The 26,259-nt window shown below is 55.4% G+C and overlaps 1 protein-coding gene across 1 annotated transcript in view; it reads left to right on the top strand.

Moving 5' to 3' along the window:
* GALNT2 (polypeptide N-acetylgalactosaminyltransferase 2) overlaps positions 1 to 23,360 on the top strand; it is a 180,376-nt gene extending 157,016 nt beyond the window's left edge. The window contains exons 10-16 of the mRNA XM_032841093.1: positions 1,054 to 1,157; positions 5,387 to 5,513; positions 10,585 to 10,677; positions 11,014 to 11,097; positions 13,101 to 13,227; positions 19,088 to 19,207; positions 22,936 to 23,360. Of these exons, the coding sequence (XP_032696984.1) occupies positions 1,054 to 1,157; positions 5,387 to 5,513; positions 10,585 to 10,677; positions 11,014 to 11,097; positions 13,101 to 13,227; positions 19,088 to 19,207; positions 22,936 to 23,091 (811 nt within the window). The 3' untranslated portion in view covers positions 23,092 to 23,360. The remainder of the gene's footprint in view (positions 1 to 1,053; positions 1,158 to 5,386; positions 5,514 to 10,584; positions 10,678 to 11,013; positions 11,098 to 13,100; positions 13,228 to 19,087; positions 19,208 to 22,935) is intronic.
* The last annotated feature ends 2,899 nt before the right edge of the window (positions 23,361 to 26,259 follow it).

Raw genomic sequence — 26,259 nt, 5'->3', positions numbered from 1 at the left:
GAGTTTCTGCCACCAGGTCATAGATTAAAGTACTTTGAGTTTTCCTCAGACGGAGCCCATAGATGAACTATACAAGGCAGATCTACAAGTTCTGGGCATTCCCTCCCGTGCGTGCGGTAGAGCGGTTTCCAGCAGGACAGGCTCTTCAAGTTGAACTCGGGGACCAGGGAAAAGGGCAGGGCCGGGAGAGCGTGAGTCACCCCTGCTGCCCTAACTGGTCCACTGCCTCCCTGGGCTACCTCTGCTCGCCTGCTGGCCCATCGAGGAGAGAGCTTAGAGCCATTAACAGCCGGCTTTCAGGTCCTCAGGACATGTCCTGCTGAGGAATTTAGGCTGGGAGTCAGGAGTCAACCCTCTGTGGCTGGGCGTGAATGTGGGGTGTCTCTTCAGGCTAGACACACAGTTAAGGGGCAGCAGTGCCACAGACTTCTGCCACTGACTTCCAACACTGACTCCGGCACTGACTTCCGGCCGTGACCACGCACACTGGCCACGAGCACCAGCATCACAGTGTGCTCTAGACCACCAGCACTCGACATTGAGATCTCAGGGCATCTACAGGGATGGAAGTAGGGGCTCAGGTGACTCCCTCCCAGGCTGAGGAGACACAAAGGTGGTGGGTCCCAGCTGACAGGAGGAACGGGCTCCAGGATAAGGAGGAGGATGGCTGACATCGAGCATTTCCCAAGTGTCCTGAGAGCTTGTGTGTATTGTTTTTGGTAATCCTCTAAGGAAACTGAGGCACAGAAAAGCCAAGTACCTGCTTATGGCCGCTTGTCAGGGAGTGCCCCAGCTCCAACAGTCACTCTCCCGGAGGGGACACTGTCCAGCCCCTTGCACTGTGGGAGTGTCCGAACAGGGCAGGGGGGAGGCATTAGAAGTCAGCAGTGGAAAAGCAGAGTGAGGGCATCCTGAGCTCTGAACGGGGAGCCAGGGCTGCACCGTGGTTTTTAAAGTTAGCTTATAGAACTGACCTTGGCATTAAAATGCAGGAGCTCTAACCTTGACCTCTGGGCTGTCCCCCTCTTCCCTCCACCCTCTCTGCCTTTTCAGAACCCCTATGATTGCCGGCGGGCTCTTCGTGATGGACAAGCTCTACTTCGAGGAGCTCGGGAAGTACGATATGATGATGGATGTGTGGGGCGGAGAGAACCTGGGTACGTGAGAGCCTGGGTCTGCGCTTTCCCGTTCTGAGGAAACCAGGGCCTTTTCCTGCCCACCAAGGGCGTCGAAATGAAAAGTGGAAGCTTTGAAGAGGCTGTTAGGCCAGAGCTGGCGGTGTGCAGGGAGCCAGTTGGGAAAAAAAACACAGAACTGTAAAGACCTTAGTCACCGTTCCCTACTCGGTGTCAGCCCCCCAAACAAGTATAAATAGTATCCCTTCCACTATGGTGTCTGGGGCTGGGCATTAAAGCTGTCGCCCTCAATTAGAGCACAGGATGCTAGAAGACGGGCACTGTCCTTGAAGGGAAGGGCAGACTCGTTAACGTCCTCTGGATCCGAGGGTTCGGACAGCGAGCTTCCAAACACGGGGATGCATTGCAGGCCGCGGGCTCCGTGTTTAGCCACGTGGGGTGGGAAGCCAGCCCGGGCCGGCCTCGTGGGGTAGACTGCACGGTGACGCTGGGAGGCCCATGGCGCTGAGAGGCCGTGGCATTTAAGCCCTTCTTGACTGTTTTGTGAGTGGTTCTAAATTGGTTTATTTATTTATTTTTTTTTTTAAATAACCCATGCCAATCAGTTTTCCTTAGGTTTAGGGATGATGAAATTTTTTAGACTTCGGTCTACATTACTAGCCACATCCTATTTATCGCGTTAAGATAAAAAGACTCTTCTTATTTTGTTCTATTGTTTGTTTATGGTTTTCTGCCAGGGTTCTGAGCTGAGTCTCGCCAGCATCAGTGGCTGGGTGGGCGTGCCCTGGGAGAGAGCGGGACAGGGACAAGGAGGGAAACATGATGTCACTGTCATTTTTAGTAGTTCTACCTGTATGAGAAACTTGGATTTTTTTTGTTTAAAAGAAAAATCTAGACTAGCCTCTTATTTTTCTCTGTTTTATGATGTTAAAGTTGGTGATAACATCTCCGCTGTGGAAAATTTGTCCGCCGTGGTTTGATGTCGAAACCTTCTCTAGGCTCAGTAAGCAGCCTGGGACAAAGGACCGTGCGTCAAACTCCTTTTGTTTTATTTAACGACATGTTGACAGGCAGGGAGGACTTGTATTAAAGTCGTTTGAGCATGAAAGGCTTCAGAAGAATTACTAACCTTCTGAGGAGAATTCTGAGTCACCCTTGCTCCGCACACATCTCCCCATGCCCCGCGGAGGCCCGGCCAGCCAGGACCCCCCAGTAGGATAGCACGTCACTTGGGTGACCATCTCCTGAGCCGCTGTGTGGTTTTCCAAAATGTGTGCTGTTAGCCGAAAGCATGGATTCAGCACATGAGGAGATGGCCAGCTTTGTGTCATGGTGATTAGTGTTGATTGAAGCATCAAAGGGGACATCTTAATCTTAATCATCTTAAATGACCTGGTTTGTTTGGTGGTGGTGGTGGTGGTTTGGTTTTATATTCATGCAGCTGTGCCATAAGAGAGGCTCCCCAGAAGGACTTGAGGGGACTGGGGTCAGGGTGGGGTGGGGTGGGGCGGGGTGGGGTGGGAGGGGCTGAAGCACCCCTGTCTGGGCCCCGTCTCGTACCTTCCCTCCCCTTGCCTGGCTCGATAAAGCCGCTCCGCTCCCTACTGTCTTCAGAGGTCAAGCAGGCGCATGGGTTTCGGCAACAGGAGTCCCCGTCTGAGTCTTTCTTTCTGAAACCGCTCCGACTTCATTCTCTGAGCTCCGGGTACACACCGGTGGTGTCCAGCCTGCGTGGCCTGCGCGGGCGTGAGTCAGGAGAGATGGAGTGCAGGGATGCGGGAGTGACATCCAAAACCTTCTCCTCCAAGCACACCCTCTGCCCCACCAAAAGGAAGCACTGCAGCTTCCGCTTTTCCAGCTGGTCAGACAGCCTCATGTAAGCAGTTAAAAAGACGAAAAATCGGATCCTGAGCCCCTGTGAGACGCAGGGCTCAGGCTCCTTGGGCATGATTGTCCTCTGTGCGTGTCCCCACAGCTTTGGGATAGAGGCTGCTTTCGGCTTCTGGTATACCTGCTCATCTAATGCTTTCTTGGTTCTTTCTTTCTTTCTTTCTTTCTTTCTTTCTTTCTTTCTTTCTTTCTTTTTTTTGATTAGACGATGGCTAACACACAGTATTACAGTTTTGTCAGTGTCAGGTGCACAGCATAGAGATTTCTGACAACCCGTACACTTCCTTTCATGCTTTCTTGAAGGACCGAGGTCTTACCTAAGATCCCAGAGCTGGTCATTAGCAAAGGCCAAGATACCTAATTCAGAATCTACCAAGTTCTCTTGAGGAGCCATTCCCTACGTTGTAGCGACCCCAAGTTCAAGTGAAATCAGAGCTGAACATAGTCATCGTGCGTGGTCTTCAAAATCCCCCCCCAGATCCCTGAGTGGATCCCCTTCCTTTCAGGGCTTCCCCCTACAGCAGCCACGGGACCTTCCTCCCCCCCACCCCGATTTTGAATGTTCCAATTAGACAAACGTATGTTTAATTTCATGTCCTGATATACAGAGAACTTCTTATTCAAAGTGTTGTTGGACACAAAGAAAAGTCAGAAGCCCTTCATTGCAGATGCTGGGGTGGCCGTGCCCCTGCAGTTCTTAAGGCTGCAAGGCGATTGGTTCCAAAAGGCCTGGAATGGCGGCCTGGGTCACTCGTTTCCAGCCACCAGGGTGTTTCCTCAACTTCAGCTGCACAGTCTGGGCACCTGCTGCCGCAGACAAGGCCTGGCCTGGAGGATTTCCCAAGCGCCTCACCCGGGGTCTGCTGTAGTCCCCTGACCCCTGACCCCTCCATACTTGGAGTAGTGACTGCTGGTTCTGTGGATTCCATCTGGCCTCCCCACTATGTTCTTGATGTCGAGGAAGTGCCCATTTATACCAACCACGACGTCGGCTACGGCCACTCAGATGGCTGGCGATGAGAACAGGTGCCTGGTCAGCAGATGCTGGGCTGTTACAGACGCCAGCCACGTGCCGAGCTTTGCCTGAGGACAGATGCTCAGGGCGGTGAGTGTGTTGGTGTCGGCCTGAGCATCGCCAGCCCTGGGTGTCTCCGTACTCCTGCGGGTGGCTTTTGTGTCCAGGCAGGCGAACCACTGGTGACTGGCTGGGGAACTCCGTGGCCAGCTTTGAGGGATCTGTGACTAACTCAAGCGTCTTTGGTCACTGCTGTAGTCCAGGAGGCACTGTGAACTCCGCAGGTGACTGGAAGCCTGCTAATAATGCACAGTTATGGATAAGCATAAATTGTGAAGCTTAAGGGAAGCGTTTTTTTCTCCCAGGTAGAGAAAGCCCAGGTGTGCGGTAGCTCTCAGTGCACGGAGAGGAAGTTTAGAGGAAGACGGTGTGTACGGTGGCCCACTGCAGTTACGATCAAAGCTTTACCGTGTGGCCATTTCATGCCTTTTGATGTTTATACACCTTCAGCGATGGCTTTTCTAACAGTGTTGATACGAAGCAAGTGCCAATGTCCTACTCCGTGGTCACAAGCCAGCTAGTGAAGGATTCAGTGCAAGCGTTTTGTTGTTCGATACTGCGATGCTCTACGGACATGTGTGGTCTGTGGCCAGGGTCCTTTATAATCAGAATAGACCAAAGATTCACATTTTTCTCAAGGTGACTCATCTGAATCTGAAAAACCGTTTCCACGTGCTCACTCTCTTTTGAACTTGGAATAGAATCCTTTAGTGGAAACATGGGATTTGGTAACTTCGATCTCATTGACTTCCATAATTCAGATCTGTCCTAAAATCTACGATTGCGCGTGCCCCAGCATAGGTAATTTGTATATTTCTCTCCTTTTTGTCTACATCATTTCACATTTCTGTCAAACACCACCATTGTGGAGACCCCCTCCTGGTGAACCGAGTGTGAACGTTCATTCGCTCTTTTTTTGTCTCTCCAACTCTGTTGAGTTGACCGTTTGAAGTTGTGTACGTTTAAGGTCCACGACTTAATGACCTGACAGACATGTATTTTGTGAGATGCTCCCTAGAGCCAAGCTGATTCCCAGATCCGCTGCACCTACTTTCCGGAGTATGACACGGAGCCGGGAGCCCGGGGTGTGTCAGATGTCTGCACCATAGAAAGTTCCAGAGTGTGTTCTGGAGGGAGTCAGCTCCCTTATTCCCACTTCCTTCAGCCATTGAGGGCACGAGAGCCCTTCGATGGGACGGTGGCGGGCGGGCAGGCGTCAGAGCCCCATCTGGGGTGACAGCAGCCCGGGGCTCTGTCAGTCACCCTGTCTCATTCCTCCTCTCAGAGATCTCGTTCCGTGTGTGGCAGTGCGGTGGCAGCCTGGAGATCGTCCCCTGCAGTCGCGTGGGACACGTGTTCCGAAAGCAGCACCCCTACACTTTCCCGGGTGGCAGCGGCACGGTCTTCGCCCGGTAAGTGTCGTGACCAGGCCATCGGTGACCACCACCCAGACACTTAACCTTGGGCTGCACGGAGACAGGTGTCCTCCACCAGGATACCACACGCCACTGACCAGGGTCACCAGTACACACAGCAACGTGCATGTCTCCCGAGGGCAGTGTGCTGAGAAGTCGCACCCTAGGACAGTCTCAGAGAGACACAGCCGCAGTGATGGACGGTGGACAGGGCGGGGCTGGGGCGTGACTGCAGAGGGGCTGTCCGGGCTGCGGGTGCCGGGCCGCATCCCGATGGGCGGTCACCGCACCGATCTGTACGCATGGGAAAGCTCACACAGCGGTGCACCCCCGAGAGCGTATGAGGAAACATGATCGTGGAGAAGACGAGCTTATTTTTTTTGTATGTATTGCCGTCCAAGGAATAACGTGTGAACAGTGCGTAGGTTAAGCCGTACTGAATTCAAGCCAGAAAATCTACACAGCATGTAGATCGGATTTACGATAGATTCTAGATACGTCTCGGCAAGCACGAAGCTGCCAAGCAAAGAGCTTTCTGAAGAAAACAGACGAATTACCAGTCGTGGGCACACGGCTTTTTCTAGGGAATTCTCTTCATGCTAAAGATAGAACAGCATATAAGCCAGCCCGCCTGGCCTCCGGAGGTGGGAGCAGTCAGCCCGGGGTATGAGTAGCTGAATAAGATGATTGTAACCTCTGATAAATGCCGTGAACCAGGTAAGATGTCCTGTGGCTGAGCATGAGAGGGACAGGGACAGGTTTGCAGGGGGGCCCGCAGCCAGGGGACCCTCTGAGGAGGTGGCACTCAGTTCAGCCCCTGCAGGACGAGCAGGTCCCTTGGCGCTGAGGTCAGCGTGCCTTCAGAGCGGGAGGACCCCAGCGGGACTAGAGCCGAGAGAAGGAGGGGAAAGTAGTCAAGCTGCCGTGTGGGTCGTGGGAAACCGGATGTTGTTCTGAGGCCAGGGGAAGCTGCTGGAGGCACCTGACCTGAGTTCTCTATTTTAAGCTTTAACGAGCGAGGTGACACCAGGAGGAAATGCTGGTGTGAGTGTCCCTCCCCTCCCCTGCTCTTCTAAGAGCTGTTGCGGTGGCCCAAGCCAAGGAGAGGTGGCCTGGACCTGGGGAGGGGTTAAAGGGGGAGCCAAGTCCCAGCCACCTTCCAGCAGGCAGCATTGACCGTGGCCTGGCCGTGGCTGGTGACCAAGAGCCAGGAATTAAGAGCGAGTCCATGACCTTCGGTCCTAGGACTTTGCTGACCTGCTGCTCCCACAAACTAGGAGCACTTGAGAGAGGGTGGAAGTGAGTTGGGGAGAACAACTAGCTTATCTGTTGTGTCCTATTTTAAAACTTAGATTCCAAGTACAGATCGCACAGTACACACGTATCACACCGCAGGTGGTTTCAGCGTAGAGATTCTGCGTTCTGAGAGACTTTAATGATGCCAAACAGCAAGTTACTTCTGACCAAATTATCTTCTTTCAAATTCTGTCCTTTCTCAAATATTGTCTGACTTCGTTACTGTTCCTTATTTGAAACAAAAGTATGTTCTTACCCAGTGAGCTCTACAAAATCAAACTATGATTAGTTTTTTTTTTCCCCAAGGACAATGCAAGATTCCCCCAAAACCTCCTGTGTAGACACATCAAATACCCAAATCCCATTGGTCACTACTAGCACATGGTGGGCTTTTAGAAAAGAATGTGTTAACACACACACAGAACATTGCTTTATACACTTCTTTTTTAAAAAGTACTCTTCCTTCGATGGGAAATGTCCTCACTGTGTTTTGTGGCCCAGGAACCTGTTCATAACTAGAGGCCTGGAGAGAAGACAGACCCAGCCTTTCTGTGTTTGGGGCAGCAGAGATCTGCTGGCCTTCCATGAGGCTCCACGGCCCTCTGCCTACAAGGACTCTGCTAAAAGATAAGGAGGTAGAATCATATTATTTCTGAGGTCCCCCTCCAGTTCCAGGTTCTCTCTGATGTCCTCTGATCTGGGGCATTAAGGTTTAAGTATTTCACCATTTAAAAATTGGGCTTCAGAAATAGCTAATATTCATATAGTAGGTTGTGTGCATCTGGCTGTTCTGAGTACCAAGCAGATATTAGCTCACATTATTCTCATAAAACCTTGTGAACTAAGTGCCATAAGGGAAACTGAGGCACAGGGAGATTCAGTCCCGCAGTCCAAGTTCACACAGGCGGAAAGTGCCGGAGCCGCGTGGTCACGTGGGCAGTCAGGCTCCAGATTCCAAGTCATCCCCACACGTTGAACTCTCTGGTCCAGACCTGCAGGAGCAGCTAGTGCCAAGGTCGCTGGAACTTGTCCGTTAGGCACAGATTGAAATGGGCACCAGAACAGGGCGTGGAGGCTGATCTCGTTTGTGTGGGTTAGTCAGTGAGTAAGTGATGAATGAATGAAGGAGCAGGTGGCCCCAGTGGGGTCTTACGGGCGCTGTTTTACCATCCCAGCTGTGCGTGTGGGCGCCCACACTCAGCGGGGTAAGGTGATGTGACGCACCTGCAGATTCTTACTTCCAGTCCCCGGTGATGGTGGCCACACCCCGTAAGACCGGATGGGAGTGATCCCGCTGGCGTGTTTCTCGCTGCATTTCCAGTTAGCGTCCCACAAGCCCCTTAAGAGACTGGAGGGCGCTGTGCGCGCGCTTGAACGCATGTGCTCATTAGAGCCCCGCGGGGCGAGGGAAGGTCCTCGTCAGAACGGTAGCACGGCGGTGCGGTTGAGCCTAGACACGTTTGGTTTTAGGGTCAGAGTTAATGGCGACACTCTGTTAATATGATTGATATTAAACAGAGGAAACCAGTGTTTCGAGTTAGTTTCTTACCAGACTTTCTTCCGCCACCACCACCACCAAGCCGTAGCGCTGGCCCGTGCGAGCCACATCCTCTCTCTGCTGCCCGCTTCCTGGTGGAGCTGCTTTGCGCTGAGTATGGGGGTGGGCGGAGGGAAGCGCAGGTGAGGGGAACCAGGACACATCAAAGTGGACCCTTGTGGGGGCCCCTGTCGCCACACACCGAGAGGACTCTTGGGCATCTCGTAGGTACCGAAGAAACGCTGGAATGATTGAACCGAACCCAGCACCGAGCAGGGCACGGAGCTGACTCATGGAGGCTACATACGGGTCTTTCTCTAGTAACTGGACAGAAAGATGGTGCTTCACATTTAGGAATTAAGAAATGGCTTAATTACTTCATGACTTAGGAGATTAAGAACCACTGTGTAAGCAGAATTCACAAAAGCCACTGAAGCCATCAGGGCTAAAAGGGACCTCGGAGATGCGTGGATGCAGTTCTTTCATCTTACCCACGAGCAGTCCAGGTCCCAGAGCAATGAAGTCACACCGCGGGTTAGGGATGGGGCGTGAAATGAGGCATAGGCCACTCCGTAAGCCCCCAGAATCCCGGTAAGAGTATTGATTGGCTCGGCTGAGAAATAACACGTATGCCCCAGCATCCCAGGCACATCGACTCTTTAAACACACGTGCTGTACGTGTGTATTTCTTACAGAGCGAGAGTGGAAAAGATCTCCCATCTCATTACCAAAGGGAGCCATCTTATCATGGTGGACCCCTCTCTCCCCTCCCCTCCTGTCCCCTCCCCTCTCTTCTCTTCTCCCCCCGCCCTCACAGACCTCCAGTGCCCTGGGCTGTCACCCCACAGCGGGTCAGGGACCCCGTTCCACGGCCGCCCGTAGAATGTCCGCCGGTTTCCAGCGGCTCCGGTCATCCATTCCTTTGATCATGTTCCTGGCGATGGTCTTGGGTCTCTAAATTTTCTTTTCTTGCCATTATAAACAATGCTGAGGTGAGCCTATCTTCAGCTGTATACTCTCCTGGAGGTAGGTTTCTAGAAGTGGGAAGTGCCGGATCAGAGGAGGGGGTGCGTTCCTTCGTGTCGTCCTGCCTGTCTCGTAAGTGGCGTTCTCAACAGTTCATCTCCCGCGTGAAGAGGAGAAAGGGCTCTACGTCACGCTGTGTGAGAGTCGACGCCCCGAGTGGAAGTTATTTTAATGACTGTAGCTCAGATCATTTTGAAAGGCTCGCCGTTTAAGAGACCTTTCTGGTAGAGGAGAGGAATTCTTTTCAAAGGTAAACATTGCCTCCCTAATATATTTCTTTTGGAAGAACATAATGTCTTCTATATGGGACCTGAAGGAAGCATGAGTCTGCTTGGGAACCGAGTCCGGGACCTGGGAGCAGAGAGGCTCACTGTATGATGCTGCTTCGTACGTGCCCTGAGGGGAGTGCGGGCAGGTCAGATCTGACGCCCACACTCATGGGAGCCTTGCACACCGGCCCTGTATGCAAACATAGCTTGTTCCAGTGGCCTTAATTGATCAAGCGTCATGGTTTTGAGCTGTGAGTAGGTGCGGTTCTGAGATTTAAGCACATGGTTTTCTTGCCTGTCAGAAAAGCCTGTTCCGTCCGGTCCCTCCAGCACGGTGTAGTTGGCGGGAGCCCCGGAGGTGGGGCTTCAAGCTTTTCTCCCCTTCCCATCACCAGTCCTTGTCCAAACCGAACACTGTTTCAACTCAAGTCTGCAGGGGGAAGAGTCTTTTTAATAGTGCTTACCTATTTTTACCTTTTCCCCAGAGCTGTCTAGTCATGTTGCAGCCATGATGAGGAGGGCCCCAGAGGCCAAGGATTCCTTGGCTGTCCTCCCCCATGCCAGCCGCCCGTGCCTACATGATGCAGGTTCCCATGGTGACGCCCTGTGTCCTTCTTGCTGGTCCAGCCCGAGTCTTTTCCTCCCAGGACCTGCGTGTGCTGCAGGTCTAACTCTGCCTTTTGCTCTTTGACAATCTGTTTCTGTGAAAGACGAGAAGGCGAGTTCCGTTTGCTCAGTAAGCACCCGCTGCGTGCCCGCTACCCACCAGTCTGGGCCTGGGTGCCGAGCGGGGACAGCCTGCTCTCTGTGTCCCTGCCACCGCTGCCCGCCCGCCTCGGGGGCCCTTCCCAAGTAGCCCTCGAAGCAGACAAGTGCACACAGAGTGACGCTGACAGAAAGAAGGCAAATCCCAGCTCAAGAATCCTTATTTTGTTTCTAGTAACACCCGCCGGGCAGCAGAGGTCTGGATGGACGAATACAAAAATTTCTATTACGCAGCAGTGCCTTCCGCCAGAAACGTTCCTTATGGAAAGTAAGTGTCACTTGAGCCCTCTCATGCCACTTTGCTCAGGATCCTGGCGAGGGGTGGGGGAGCCTGTGCTCAGCCCGCACCCCACGAACCATTCTGCTGCCAGAGGCGAGAACCGTCGCCCAGGCATCAGAGCAGGGGCCTCTGCTCAAGGCCAGGCGGGGGCCCAAGGCAGGAGGCATGTGGGAGGTGGGCCAGTGCCGCGGGGACAGGAGAGTGGACAGTCCAAGCTCCACCGCCTGCCTCCATCCTCTTCCCATCGGCAGCTTTCCAGATACGATGTAAGGAGCTTGTCCATTCTCGAAATTGGTGAAGGAATCTTGTTTCCCTCTTTTCCAGTATTCAGAGCCGACTGGAGCTCAGAAAGAAACTTAGCTGCAAGCCTTTCAAGTGGTACCTGGAAAACGTCTACCCAGAGCTAAGGTAAGCCACTGGGGATCAGGGCCTTGCTCCGCAAGGGCTTAGGAGCCATGGATGTCAGAGAGGCAGGAGGCCCCGAGAGGTGACCAAGTTAAACTTGTGGCCCTGGTGAGAGGCCGGGAGCTGGGGCTTCCAGCGAGAGCTGTGTGTCCTCACCCCGCAGCTGTCCCTAAGCACCCCTGAGAATGTGCTCCCCGAATGGCGGCCTCCTGCTGGGTGACCTTCCTGTTCTGCACAGAGGCGGAAACAGTCCCAGGTGGCACCTCGTTTAGCTCATGCCCTGTTGGCAAGAGGACAAGGTCTGTTGTCTCACCCTCTCTGTAAGTGGCCCAAGGGGCAGTGCCCAGCCTTCCCCGGCTCCGGGCCCTCCCTGCACAGCAGGTGCCTCTGCCCGGCCTCCCTGCGCTGGAGCCGAGGGCAGTGCTGACACGCACAGAGACCAGGGAATGAATCTGCTCCCCCGCCCCTGGCTTCGCTCCTGCTGCCCAGATGCCAGTGCCCATCCTGTGGGCCCGTGAACAGAGGGCAGCACCCAGCAGAGCCCGGAGCCCGGACCCCCGCCTCCAGGTTGCGTCGGGCACTAACGCCGGGCCCCGCTTCCCTCCAAGAGACTTCCTGGTGGCAGAAGTGCTCTTCTGCGGCTTCTGTCTACACCCGCCGCCTCCTCTTGCACTAATGGCCACTCCACTTCTCGGGGAGCCCTTGAGACCCTCCTCAGAGGCCTACAGGTCTGCGGGTTTCGGGACCCTTCCGAATGTCATCCTTGTAAAGGGATTGCCAGACAGGTTTTGCTTTAACGTGGCACATTTCCTCCTTTCCCAGCAAGGGCGTGGCTCCCACGCAGTGGCAGCCGGAGTCACCACCGTTATCCTTCTGGCTAACGGCTCCTTCAGAGCCGTTGTCCCCGAGGTTTGTTTGAGCGTTCCCTAATGCGGCTGTGCCTCCCGGCTGCTCTTCACAGCCATCCAGCTGTCCCCCAGTGGCGGGGATAGCAGGCCTCCTCCTCCCTTGGGCCCCGTCTGTGACAGGCGGCTTGCTCTGGGGCCCGAGAGCAGACTTGGTCACCTACGGGCAGCCGCTGATCATTATCTCTCGCCCAGCCCGCGTGGCGCTTCCCACAGTAGCCTGCAGCCCCGTCGTGGGGACCACTGTGCTTTTGCCATCACGGTCATCTGTGATGTGGTGGGTAGTGCTGCCAGCCAGAGTGACAGTAAGTGCAGCTTCGCCTTATGGACACCCCTGCTGTGGGGTGCCAGGGGGCCTGTGCCACTTGTCTAGAACACTGAGTCCCACACTGGCGGGAGAAGCTGACCCCCCACCTGCGCCCGGCAGGGGAGAAACCGACCTGACATTCGTGTGTGTCTGTAGTGCGCACTGCCGCTCTCTGGGCGCCCCCCAACCCTGTGCCCCAGGCCCTGGGCTCCACGTGCTTGCAGTGAAATGTGTTATGTGATACTTGGAACAGATCTGCTTTACAGGTGCTATGCAGTAGGGTCCGAGGTTTGGGGGGACAGCGAGAGATGGCACAGTGGGTGTGGGGCCCAGGCTGACCCGGGTGGAATCCTGAGGCATGTGGCCCCCGCCCACACGTGCCGTTTCTGTTGGTGGCAGGCTGTCGGACACAGCCACACGGGTTCTCCCCTCCGCCAGGTACAGGTCAGATCCCAAGTCTGCCGGAAAGCCCAAGGCCGTGGGGTCTTACCTCGTGAATTACTTTTCTGAAGAACTTCCAACAGGCTAACAGTGAGGAGTAGAGGAGCTTTTCCTTTCCAGAAACGTTTTCCTGGTATGGAAAGAATGCTTCTCCAGCTTGAAGTCTTCACTCCGGTTAGAAATCCAGGGCATTCGAGAAATGCTGCCCAGCTGACACAGCCCGCCTGTGGGAGGGGGGTTCCTCTCCTCTCAGGGTTCCTGCTGCCAGAGACGGACTCACCGAGTAAGGGGGTGGACGGTGGGAGCCAGGGGGCCTGTGGAATTAAGCAGATGGTTCTCCTCTTGCTTTCCAGGGTCCCTGACCACCAGGATATAGCTTTTGGGGCCTTGCAGCAGGGAACCAACTGCCTGGACACTTTGGGACATTTTGCTGATGGTGTCGTTGGAGTCTATGAGTGTCACAATGCAGGGGGGAACCAGGTATGTGTGGGGGGTGGGTTGGAGTCCTGCAGGGAAGGGGCCCTGAGCTTGCGAATCCTTGCTGCTGCCTTTCTCCTGTGACCCAAGGTGTCTGAGGTAGCATGTGGCCCCGACTGGTCACCCGCAGGCAGGCAGCCACAGGCTCTGGGTGGGATGCCTCAGATCTTGACAGATGCGTGGATCCTGCCATCAGCCTTGGGCCAGCCTCTGCCACCACAGCAAGGGACACTACGGTTACTACCGATATCCAGCATCTCTCATCAAGGCAGGCCTGCAGGGCTCCTCCTCATCTTCCTGCCACCTCTGTCATCCCTGTGCCATGTGCTTGTCCCCAAAGCACCTGTTCTGTGTCTCCATCTGTGTCTGGTCTCCGACCAGCTCATAAACACCTGCTCGGGTCCCAGTTTTAATAGGCACGGACCCTGCGGCTGCTGCCAAAGTCATTATCGGCCCCTGCCTGTTAGATAACACGGGCTTAGATAGAGAATATTAACAATTACTAGCTTCGGTCTGACGCACACACACAACTTGTCCTGGATGCATAAAGCCCCACACCTTCTGTCCTCACTGAAAACAAGACAGAGAAGTGAAGGCCTGTTGGGCCTAACCATGGCCTATATGTTCCAGAGAACAATGTTCTAGAATAGCAATTTTCCCATAAAAAAATGGCAGGTATTTGGTAAAATGTGGGCTTTGTGCCCAGAAGAGTCTGGGTCATGCTAGGTATTCTTATCTCCTTGAAAACGTGCCAAGCTCTCCGAGGACCTACAGTTTAAATGGGGCCGTTGTGGGATGGGGGGTTAACTAAGTGTATCCCAGATTTACTGATCACAGAACCTCCTTTATTTTTTTTTTAAGATTTTATTTAATTTTTTGACAGAGAGAGATCACATGTAGGCAGAGAGGCAGGCAGAGACAGAGGGGGAAGCAGGCTCCCTGCTGAGCAGAGATCCCGATGCGGAGCTCCATCCCAGGACCCTGAGATCATGACCTGAGCCGAAGGCAGAGGCTTAACCCACTGAGCCACCCAGGCGCCCGCAGAACCTCCTTTAAATAGAACTCTCTTTAAGAGAGGGCACCTGCTTTTACATAAAGTTGGTTGTTCCAAATCCCCCCAGGGAGTATCTGGGTGGACTGCGACCCCCAGATGTTTCGTCCCCTCTCTTCACTTGGTGATGTCATCTTAACAGTTGTTTGGACCGGTCTGGACATCCTCAGTTAGACAAGGGAGGGAGAGGCGGTTTAAGGCAGTGGCCAGGGCTGGCCCAGCGCAGACGTGCTGCTCCCAGGCTCCCAGGGTCTCACCTCTGTCCTCAGAGCCCGGCCTCTCCGCAAGTGCTTCCCGGGGACAGGCTGTGAGCTTGGAGTGAGCCCCCAGCCAGCCTCGGGGTGCAGCCTGGTTTGTGGATTTTGAGTATTTCAAAACGTTAGGAGTGTTGGGAGTCGGCTATAAGGAAAAGGTCTAAGGAGGGAGGAAGATGGATAATTGGAGGGAAGACTCGAGTCAGGCCAAGTTTGTTGGGGGGGGGGGGCAGGAGGGACAGAGGATGCCGTGCCTGCCAAGAGTGTCTCTGCGTGTCCTTGTCAGGCCTTTGGTCTGAAACTCACCGTGGTTCCACTTTCTGCTGGGGACCGCGTGGTTCCGGGTCCCACTGATGCGCACGGCGGTGGCACATGGCGCAGGTCTGCCTGCAGGAAGCCGTGCAGGGACGCGGCACAAGGAGGTCTGGGGATTCGGTATGAGGGGGGAGGCTGAGGGTGCCGGGAGACGCGGGGTTTTATCTGTCTCTGGCCAAGCTGGAATGAAAATACTAAAGTGCTGCCTTCCAAAAAGGGAAGCTTTGGGCGGCCTGGAAACACAATGGATCCAATGAGTCTCTGGAAGCAGCGCCGTGCTCCTGGGCCTGCTAAGCCCTGGGGCGCTTCTGGTGGCCGAAATTCAAAATTTGGCTAATCCACCGGTCTGCGTGTTAGGATTCAGAGGCGGCGCGTCCCCGCGTTACCTGCTGTCTGAGTTGTTAGACTTGGTCCCATCCCAAGCTGGCCTCACCCTGCCCCCGTTTAGTCACCGGGTTTCCCCTCGGTCACGTGTGCAACGTTCTGATGATTCAGTGACTGTTACGGGGTCCGCCCTTATATCATAGCAGCTCTGACCAGTGCCGACCCGTGCATTTGGAAAGTACGTACGGCGGCCGATAGTGAGGGATTTCCTGCTGCCCCTCCCTTCCCTCCCCGGGCTCAGGCGCCAGCTTCGGTCCTGGGTGCCGTGCATGGCTCCTGCCCATGTGGCATGGCCTCGGGGATGGATGGTACCTTTTACCCCGCGGCTGGTCACAAAAGCTGCCATGGCCAGCGTGGTCGCCCCCACCTGTGATGGCTGGTGGCTGTGCCTCTGGATCCCCAGATCCTGCCTGCCAGCTCGTCTCTGAGCCCACAAGCCCCGCCCATGGGGAGGCTGACCAGCCCGGCCTGCCGGGCACATTGCTCCCTCACGCCCGTCCCCCGCGCGGTTTTGCATAGCTCCCCCTTTTCGTCTCACAGCTGTCCTGGTTAGAGCCCCCTTGTTCATAGGCACGGGAGCTCATGGATGATGAGCTGCCCTCAGGAAGCCATTTGTGGGGGAGGAGGAGATTGGGATGATGCAGGAGGCCACCCAGAGGCTGCTGCTCCCGCCTGTGTGCGCAGGCGACTGTGCTGGGCCATGGCCACACCCAGACTTCGGCTGTCCCAGTGCTGTGCCGGGGGCTGTCGGGAAGGGCAGACAGCATGGCCTGTGCAGAGCACTTGGTTCCCTCTTTTTTCCCTTTCACTCTTGTGAGACGGTTGCTGCTCCCACACTGGGCCGGAGCTTTCCCTCCCTGCTGGGGATGTCTGCGGAGTCCCTCCTGGGCCAGCTGCGGGGTGCTCAGGGATCCGGGACAGGAGCACCTGGTCTTGCCTGTACAGGGAGCAGGTTTCTACCATCTCTGAGCCTGCCTCCCATGGGTTTTTGCTGGAATCACCCCAAGAGCTTTCTGGAAATTCTGATGTCAAGTCCCCTGTCCAGAGAGCCTGATTTTATCAGCCTGGAGTCCCAGAGCATTGGGGTTTGTGAAATCTCAAGGCAGGTGATTCTGAACGAGCCACTACACCATGAGGGTTTTCTAGCGGGGCGGTGGGGAGGGCACACCGGTGGGCAACAGGCTTCACCCACACCTGGGGCCCACCTTCCTCCGCAGACCGGCCTGCGGCCCAGAGAGTGGCCTAGGCCAGCCCCACCAGCCGTGCTCTGTATGCTGAGAATGTCCTCCGTCTGCACCACGCAGTTCGGTTCTCATGGACCCCGTGTGGCCGCAGAGCACTCAGAATGTAGCTGGTGTGACTGAGGAGGTCAGGTGTTCAACCATTTGGCTCAGCCAAGGTGGGTAGTGGCCACCACATCGGGCAGCTTGAGTCACAGGCGGCAGGAAGCCTGGGCTCAGGCTTGCTGCTCGCGGGTGTGCCGATGCGTAACCCTCCCGTGAGTAATTCCCGTCTGTACCGATGGAAAGCGATGCTTTTTTGAGTGCTGTGCCACCTGGGTGAGAAATGAGAGGGTAAGTGGCGTTTCCTAACTGTAGACACCGTCTTTCTTATCTGGTTTCTGGCAGAGCCTCAGCAGACACCCAGGAAATGGGGAAATTAATGGCCGTGCTTTTTTAAGAGTGGCAGCTCAAAAAAGCAATTCTTAAATATTTATGAACTTTATTTTACAAATTCAGATCATTGAAATGCAACAGAAGAACAAAGTGGCAGCCAGCTCTGTTGTTTGCACCGCTGAATTAGTTTTCCTGGAATTCATTGTAAAGTCTGCTGTAAAATAATTAAACACACAATAGCAAGAAGGTTGTAGAAACATTTGTACGTGAGCTTTCCCTGAGTATCTGCGATCCTTCCAGTGTCTTTTCGACACCTGCTTCCAAGAAGCATCTAGAAGCTTACCCACGAGTGGGGGCGGGTTGGTGCCAGTACTTCATGCGAGCCCCGCTGGAGGCACGATGCGTATCTCAGTGAATGAAAGGTGGGGCTCGCGCGCTCCTTCCTGGGGGGACTTCGAATGCCACCCTGGGATACAGGTGACACTTGAGTGCCCGTTGGTACCTCGGAGGCACTGGCTGTCGGGGGGACGGCCTGACGGTAGGTTGGAATCGACCCTCAAGGGTGGCGTGGGGCCTTTCCCAGAGAATGCTCTGCAGAGCTCACTGCCAGGGGCCGACGGGGACAGGTGGGGACAGGTGGGGACAGGGCTTCATGCTCTCGAGTCTGGGAGATGCTGAGGAAAACAGTGCGAGCAGGTTCTTCCGTGCTCAGCCTTCCAGGGCCTCAGAGAGCCTGTGTGTGACTTTGCAGAAAGACACGTGGCCCAAACTCACCATTCCCCAAACTTACTTGACCTGAAACAGACTTCTCACAGAATCCCTCCCAGAATCCAACAGCCCAGGGGGCTTCTCCGGAGCCCAGACAGGCAGCCTGTCTCGGGCAGACCATCTGTTCCAAGGTGACCGAGGTACTAAACAGTGAGGCTTCTTTAAAAGGTAATTTATTCCCTCGCTTACCTCTGTCCCTGGGAATAGAAAAAAGAAAGAAAAATAATTTCTTCATCGCATTTAATAGCGTCTCAAGTTACACAGTACATTTATCCTTGGGTGAGCCATTCTCCCCGCTGGAGAGCCAGCCCCAGGAGGTCAGGGCCTTGCCTGTCTGTTCACGGCCTTGGGCTGGACCCTGGGAGGGCACCTGAGGCATCTTGGGGCGCCGTGGACCATCACAGGAAGGGTGGCTGAGTCATGGCAGCTTTTCTGGGCGGAGAGCAGAAAGGCATACGCTGGTAGGGAGTGTGTCCCGGTGGAATTCTGGGTTGGAAGTTGCCTGGCTGCTTCTGGATCCTGGAGGCTCACTTGGGAATTGACCCCTTTGAAAGGGTCAGGTCCTGGAGTGAAGGTTGGAAGCTGTCTCCTCCCATCCCACCCATGGCCCCTCCGAGAACCTTCTGCCCGGGGCCTCGTGCTCCCTCACCCATCTTCTCCATTTTCCCCCGTCCTGTTCTTTTAGAGTGTCTTATAAATGGTTGTGCTCTCAGCCCCTAGTGTGTGTGTGTGTGTGTGTGTGTGTGTGTGTGTTTGTTGTAAAAATCATAAGCAAGTTATTTTAGCACTCTCTGGCTCAGTTTTCCATCTCTAAGATGGAGTAATATCAGCTTCTCATGGGGCATAACAGTGCCCAGCACACAGTAGACGCCTGGTGTTAGCACGAGGGGTGTGTGTGTAAATACCCAGATCCGTCCCTAGGGAGCTCAGGCCTTGCGGGGTGTCAGCAAACCAGCTCACTGCGCAGCGAGGCCGCACGCTGCATATTTCACTACGTGCTCCATGTGTAATTTCCACCGTCTCACATTACAATCCACATTCGTAAAGGCTGTTTCCAAGCCGCACTACACCGGGGCAGAGTCTTTCCAAAATGACGCAGGCGGAAACGTCGACCCTGACCCGTCTGCCTTGGGGGATCCAGGCGTGGGCCGCCGTGCTCCCAGCTCCCGGGCTGTGGTACAGCCCTGGGTGTGGCGCTCAGATGCGCGCCCCGGGCTGAAACCATTCATATCGTTTATCTCAGTGACTCGGGTTCTCAGAGCGCTTTTGCCACGTCAGTCGGTGAACTTGGCGCTGCCCTGGGCGGCCCCCCTCCCGCCGCCCTGGCACCTCCAGGTGGAGACCTGCCCTTCGGCAAGAAGTCACGTGTCAGCCCGGAGTCGGCCGGGGGGCTCGGGGTCTCTGCTCGGTGACACAACCCTGTCCCTCTCAAGCCCCGTCACGCCACGGCCCTGACCCCCGGCTCTGTGTTCCAGGAATGGGCCTTGACAAAGGAGAAGTCGGTGAAACACATGGACTTGTGCCTGACGGTGGTGGACCGGGTGCCGGGTTCTGTCGTCAAGCTGCAGGGCTGTCGAGAGAACGACACCAGACAGGTAGGGCACCCCTGCCCCTCAGCCCAGCCTTCCCGCGCCCCCTGTGGCCTCGACCACCCCACTCCTTTGTCCCGTCGGGCTGCCCTGTCGGACCTCGGCTCCGGCTGGCCGCCGTCTCCCACCAAGCTGGGGAGCTCCTGGCTGGCGGCAGGTGTCCGTGAGCCCCGTGCCGGGCAAACGTGGGGTCCGGATGCTCGCGCTGCGTGCGGGCTGTGCATGCTCAGAAGGGCGCCTGGCCTCCCGTGCGCACCGGCCGGGGCAGCGTGCCTCCTGTCCTCTGTCCTCGGCCCCCCGTGGCCGGCTCCACCGTGAGTGCCCTCATCCCGGGGTATGTCTAACCATAACTTATTTTCTTCAAACATTCATTCACTTTTTTTAGAGAGAGAAAGAGAGCAGGGGGAGGGGCAGAGGCAGACGGAGACTGGCAAGCAGACTCCCTGCCCAGCGTGCAGCCCGACACGGGGCTCGATCCCGTGACCCCAAGATCATGACCCAAGCCGAAATCAAGGAGTCGGAGGTCCAGCTGGCCACCCCCTTCCACAGCTTCTTGATTGATCTGCCTCTGTCTGTGCCTCACCCTCCAGCAAAACTGGAGGGGAAGGGGCCACAATTGTATGTTCGGCTCCTACGAGGGTCTGGAAGCACCTTCACTAGGTAGGGGCCCCAGTGCCTCCAGGTCAGTTCCTCCTCCCTGCACCGTGCAGGTAAGCGGAGCCGCTGGTCCCTTTTCCAGTCTTTCTTTGTAGCAGCCCCTCGTACGTGCGTGTCCTGAGAGTGTGTGTCTGGTGGTGCTGGTGAACACGGGAGAGAGGCGGGTGGCGGTGCGTGTGATGGTCTGAGCGCTGGCCATGACCACAGGAAGCCCACCAAGTTCTGCCTCCTCACACCCCTGGCGAGCGGAGGCGCAGACTTCAGGCCCGGGAGCAGGGAGGCTCCGCTGGCTCGTGGCTTCTCCACAGAAGCAGAAGCACAAGGAGCCACGCAGGTGTGTGGCCTTGAGGGGTGGGAGGGACTACGGCAGGTGGGGACCTCAGCCCAGACGCAGAACCCGCGGAGAAGTTAGCACAGCACTGACCTACAAATAAGTACTAGAAAAGAAAGCAAGGTTCATCACCATGTCACCAAAGGGAGGTGGTTTCATTCTGTTTCACTCCATGTGCTAATGAACCCACGGCCCCGAAGGAAAGACCTAGCAACACACCTCTCTCTCGTAAGCCACCAGTCGGATGTTGCTTACTTCTGATGACATTCTCGTTCTTTCCACTCTACCGGGTATTTCAAAGAAAAATTGCCTGTTCTTATTTATTCGTTAAATATTTCTGCTTTTTAAATTTGCAAAAATGCTAAACGAGGAAGTTCAAGTGGGTGAGACCTCATACACATACACACACTCTCTTTCCTGAGTGTCTGCGTATTTATACCTTCCGACATGCCATCATGGGGAGCACTGGCTTGTCTCCGTATGGTCCCTTTTTATGAAATAGATGGATGTAGAGAAATGGAGGCACAGAGCCAACCACAGCCCGGAGCCTGAGTGGGCTTCTTGTCTGAGACATTTTACTGAAGGAGAGGTGGAGACCCACGGAGTCAGCATCTCCTCTCCGGTGTCACCTGGGAGGACGAAGGCCGAGACCAGGTCCCTGGCTTCGATCCCGGCTGTCAGGGAAATACTTGCATCTGTCCATCCGGGGTCTGTCCCCGGCTCTGTGGAACCCCAGCCTGGCTTCTGATGGACACTTGAACCCCTAGAGGAGTTCAGTAGGAGCTCACCTTATTTCCAGAGCGGACAGGTGTTCCTGGTGCGATCCCGGTTCTTGGGAAGCATAGGGCACCGCGGAGAGGCTCACACCAGGAGAAGGGAATGTCCTGCACACAGCTCTTCTGACCCCGAGACCTCACCGGGTGCAGAGCCCTGTGGCCCTGTTCCAGCAGGGCCTGGAGGGCCCAGAAATCCGACCCCTGATTAGAGACAGAGCTGGAGTTTATTTTTTTTAAAGACCTTCCATTTAGCTGAGGCTTTGACACCTGACAGGCAGAGCCCCTCCGGAGACGGGAATCAGATTCCATTCGTTCCACATTCTTTGTCAGGCCTGATTCCTGGCCACTCAGAGCAGCACAGGGCTGTCTGCACCGCAGACACACTTAACCTGACAACGGCGGAAGCCCGGTGAGGACTGACTGACAGCCGGGGAGCCAGAAAGGAGGGATGGTGGGCAGGCAGCCGTGACCTCCCCGTGCTCAGCTGATGGCACTGAATTTCACTGTTGGCAGAAGCTCTGGGTTCACGGGGGCCTGAGTATCACAGGGCCCTCATGAGAACATCCCAGCATCCTGTTCTCCTCGCACGGAAGGCCGGTTCTCGGGGTGCCGGGTTCCTCTCTGCCTGCCTGCCTCCTCCCCCCCACCCACGTGCCCTCTGAGAGGAGGCCCCTCAGCTAATTTTAGCTCTAAGCCGCACCTTCTTGCCAGCTGGGCTGTTTGGTTTCCAGGCACGTCTGTGTGTTCGTGTTGTGTGTGCCTTTGCCGAATCAGGGGAAGGGGAGGCAGCAGGAGGCGAATTCAGTTCCGTGGTGTCAAAAGGATTTGCAGAAATACGGAAAGGAGCTTGAGTGCACACAGTGTAAAAAATTAATTAGAATCACAGACTCTATTAATGAAGGGAGAGCTTTGGGGAGAACAACCTGTGATCATTTTTTTTTTTCTTTTAAAGAACAAACAGACTTTTACATGGGGTAAACGGCAGGGTGGGGGGCCTCAGACTTCCCTTGGGCAAGGCTGTGGGCTTTGCTTTCTTTCTTGTTCGGTTGGCAGATCAGTCGGTGAATTGGTGAGTTGGTTGATTTACTTGTTGACTGATTGAGTGTGGTTAGCTGGTCAGTTGAGGGTGGGTTGGTTGTTGGGTTTGGTCTTGGTTGCGGGGAGGGTGTACATATTCGAATAAGGAGACGTCAGGCCCTGTGCTCACAGGAGTCGCATTTGGAACTCAGCAAATATTGCTTGGTCCCTGCCGTGCAGAGTGCCGGGGCCCCCCGAGTGGCTGAGACGGGTTTCTCAGACCCACCGAGGAGCTCACAGACTCGCAGAGGGAACAGACAGTATAGCAACGGGTTCCTCGACACAGTAATTCTCTCCACTCAGGCATCTCTTTCCCTCTCGGCTGGCCTGACACCGTTCCCCTTGTTTAATTGAGCCCGAAGCCCTAAGTGGGAGCGTGGAAGTGCCAGGCAACGGCCTCCAGGCAGGGCTGCCTTCCAGGAGCCAGGGGCGGGATCGGGGTCCTCTTGGAGCTTCCTAGGGCTCCTCTGGAGGCGAAATAGCATCAGATGAGGCCTTCTTGTGGATGAATGCACATTTCCCCCAGGAGGCACTCTGGCTTGAGTTCTCGGGTTAATGACCGAGGATGGGCAGGTGCCCAGAGTGCTGGAGCTTGGACGAGGGGTGGGGCAGGGCATGCGGGCCCTGGCAGGCCCAGAACGGAGGTTTGGAGTTACAAGCCCGGCAGAGAGCATAGGTTTCTTTCCGGGATGCTCCGTTGGCCCTGAGGCTGCTTGGTCTTGGCGCAGCGGCTGACTCCTCCCTTATGATTCGAGATCCCCCCACCGCCACCAAAAATGAAAACAAGGCTTGGCGTTTCTGCTTTTCATATAGTTAGAAGACCCTGCCCATGGGTCTGTTCCCTACCGTCTTGTGTGCGCCGTGACCGTAAGGCCCTCTCCTGTCTCCTGCAGAAATGGGAGCAGATCGAGGGCAACTCCAAGCTGCGGCACGTGGGCAGCAACCTGTGCCTGGACAGCCGCGCGGCCAAGAGCGGGGGCCTGAGCGTGGAGGTGTGCGGCCCCGCCTTGTCTCAGCAGTGGAAGTTCACACTCAACCTGCAGCAGTAGGAGAGCCCGCCGGGCGGCCCCCACCGGGCCCCCACACCGGCCGGCTGAGTTTGGAGAGCCCGTTTTCGATTATGTTTCTTGAACTTTCTGCGAAACTATATACCTCAGTATTCCATCATGGTCGGAATGTCGGAGAACGTGTGCGAGGCACGGGGCCTGGGTGGACGCCGAAGAGGCTGGGAAAGAGACCCGCTCTCCTTGTCCCACGGGAGGCGGCTGGGCCCCCTTTCCGAGGCCACCCGCTCCCCCCGCCCACAACCACCCCCCAGGGACGGTCGAGGCGCGGGCCTTAGCGCGGGGCAGGGAGAGCAGAAGGGGCATCGCTGCTGTGTCACCGTGAGGAACCCTCTGGAAATCTCCATTTTTGATCCCATCGAAATCATGTCTGGTTTCTGCAACGGTGACCCGAGTCATTTTGCAGGATTACGTCGTACATCCCTGTCCCCACTCCTCTGTTCCTGCTGTCTTCCCAGCACAGACCCCCTCTTCCATACGATGTACTTACTCTATTTGAATAGGAACTTTCTACGGTGGGACAGTAAGTATAAATACATATAAAAGAAAGAATGTACGGTCAGTTCCCTATGGTTTCTGTAGGTCGTCCTCATCTTGTAAATTCCCCACAAAGCAGTTAGTTCACGGCCGTAAGGAAGAGGGACGGGGCCCTTTGGGGCAGGGAGAAGGTGGCCTCCAGCGCCTTCCACACCCCAGAGCCCCACCAGTGAGCAGGTGCTACGGGGGCCACTGGGGGCTTCCCTGCCACTGGGCCCCAGGAGGCTGGGGTGCCGGGGGGCCCCTCCATTGGCTTCAGCTTGCAAGCCACTGCTCGGTGTTGGAACCTACTTTCTGTGCCCTTGGTATCTGGAAACCAGGATGGGTTATTTTTTTTGACAAACATTACTTTGGGTCTTTTTAAATTAAATTTTTTTTTTTCTCTTAGGAAAAAACAAAAAAACAAAACCAAACCCAGGCTCCCAGCTCCCAGTAGGCGACAGTAGGAAGCTGTCCTGGGCTGTCATGGGGCAAACTGTGTGTGTCCCGTGAGCTGGTCCCTGGACTCTGGAATCCGGCCTGCCCACGCTGTCCCTCCCTGGCCCAGGGGCCTGCTTTTGGTCATGGAGGATTCTGGCAGGAGCAGGAGACTTGTGTGTTAGGAAGCAGATGTCAGTATAAACCACAAGCCTGTTAGGAACTAGAAGTCATGACAGGAAGAGATGCCCAGGAATGTCCCTACAGCAACCCCCCTTGCCTTTGCGGTGGCCCCACGGTGACAGGGCAGTCCAGGCCTCCTACGGAAGGGCCCAGACCTCCTTCTCCCTTTCCACATGCGTGCTCTGAGACCTGGCCACCGTCCTCTGAGGCTGGCCACCCCGCGTGGTGGGACGTGTGTCAGAAATGCACCTCCTTGGGCCCCGAGGGGAGGGCCCAGGAGGTCACAGAGTGAGAAGTGGCCCCAGAAGATTCTGCTGGGTTGATAGTCTGCAAAGTGCCACTCTCTTCCCTGCCTGTTTCCCGTTTCCAAAAGGGAGCGCTACCTTTTTTTCTTCCTTCATTGAAAAGGCCCATGTGTGTTTGCTCTGGGTCACCGGGATTGGGCGTGGAGGCGTGGCTGGGGGACTGTCCTGCCCTCCTTTTGGCCTCTGCCCAGCAGGCGGACATACGCTCAGTGGACAGGGAGGCCGTGGCTGGGTTACCGCTGCACACCTTGTCTCAGAGGCCGGTGTTGACTACGGGGAGGCCTCGGAGAGAGGGCCGGGTACCCGTGCAAAGCTGTTGAGTGCAAGTGGGGCAGGACACAGACTCAGCCCGGGCACCTGGGTCCTCCTCTCAGACCCTGTCCCCTGTGAGCCACTGCCCGTGTTCACCAGAAAAATACCCCATGGCTAGCAAACACATTTGGCTTTGATGTGCAGCAAATTCAAGTCAGGTCCTTGATGTGTCCTTTCCTCGCACACCCCCACCCCACCCAGAACCCTCATGGCGCCTGTACCATCAGGACGGGCCCACCTGGCTCCTTCTGGGGTTGCTCCTCGACCCTGAGCTAGGGGTGCGGGGGAGTGGGCACGGCAGCCTGGGACCCCGTGAGCCTTGTGAGCAGAGGTGCGGCTGGGCGGGCTCCCTGGAAGTGAGCTATGTTTACAAGACAACAGTGTGCCAAAGTGACTTCCTGTGGTTGCGTATTTCTTAGTCAATGGGACGATCCCACCCTCCCACTCCGGTTTTTACAAGTACAGATTCTCTCTCCTAAGAGCCCTTTGAGCAAAGTGTGGCGAAGCTAGTTGTCCTCTCTGTGGTGGTCTTTCTTACGTCTTCATCAAAGCTAAAATGATGGTCTCTGTGAGTATGTTTTGCAAATTCAAAATATAGTTTGGTAATTTTTTTTCCAGTTGATTTTTAAAAAGAACTGCTGTACAGAGCTTGTACTTTGTCCATTTTATAGATGGAAACCATCCTTGAAAATTGTTTAACTTAAATAAAGAGAAGATACTTTATAGATAACACTCTGGCAACGGCTGCAGTCATTCTTGGTGCGTTACTGGGGGAGGGAGGGTGACTAGCATCTGGGGTGGTGGGGAGACGGTCTTTCTTCTCTGGGGCCCCCGACTCCATGACCATTTCTTTTTTTTTAAAGATTTTGGGTTTTGGGGGGGTTTTTTTTGACAGAGAGTGAGCACTGGGACACAAGCAGGGGCAGGCTTCCCACTGAGTGGGGAGCCTGATGTGCGGCTTGATCCCAGGACCCTGGGATCACGACCGGAGCCAAAGGCAGACATTTAACCGACTGAGCCACGCAGGTTCCCCTCCATGACCATTTCTTATCACACTTTTAAAAAGCATTCGCTGTTTACTGCTGGGCCCTCATGGTGTTTATTCTTACTTGTAATACCATTTCCATCTGTGGAGTATTCGTGATGTGCCGGGCACAGAGCCAAGCCCTGGAATGCGTTCCCCGTGTCTGCTCGCAGTAACCTGTGCGACAGTGCGACAGGCTGCCTTCCACAGCTGGCCCCAGAGGCTGCTGCCTGAAGCCCTTAACCTCCTCAAGGTCAAGGGCTCACCTGCTCAAGGTCATACCACTCCTGAGTGCTCACCTGGAGTCAGCCTGGGGTCTGCTTGTCCAACTGGGCTGGAGGGAGGGGGCAAATATTTTCAGCGCTTTTATGGTAT

The sequence above is a fragment of the Lontra canadensis genome, unplaced genomic scaffold (genome assembly GCF_010015895.1).
Source record: "Lontra canadensis isolate GAN:19392208 unplaced genomic scaffold, GSC_riverotter_1.0 scaffold120, whole genome shotgun sequence".
Taxonomy (NCBI): domain Eukaryota; kingdom Metazoa; phylum Chordata; class Mammalia; order Carnivora; family Mustelidae; genus Lontra; species Lontra canadensis.
The sequence above is the reverse complement of the archived record's forward strand: the minus strand, read 5'-3'. Positions and strand labels throughout refer to the sequence as shown.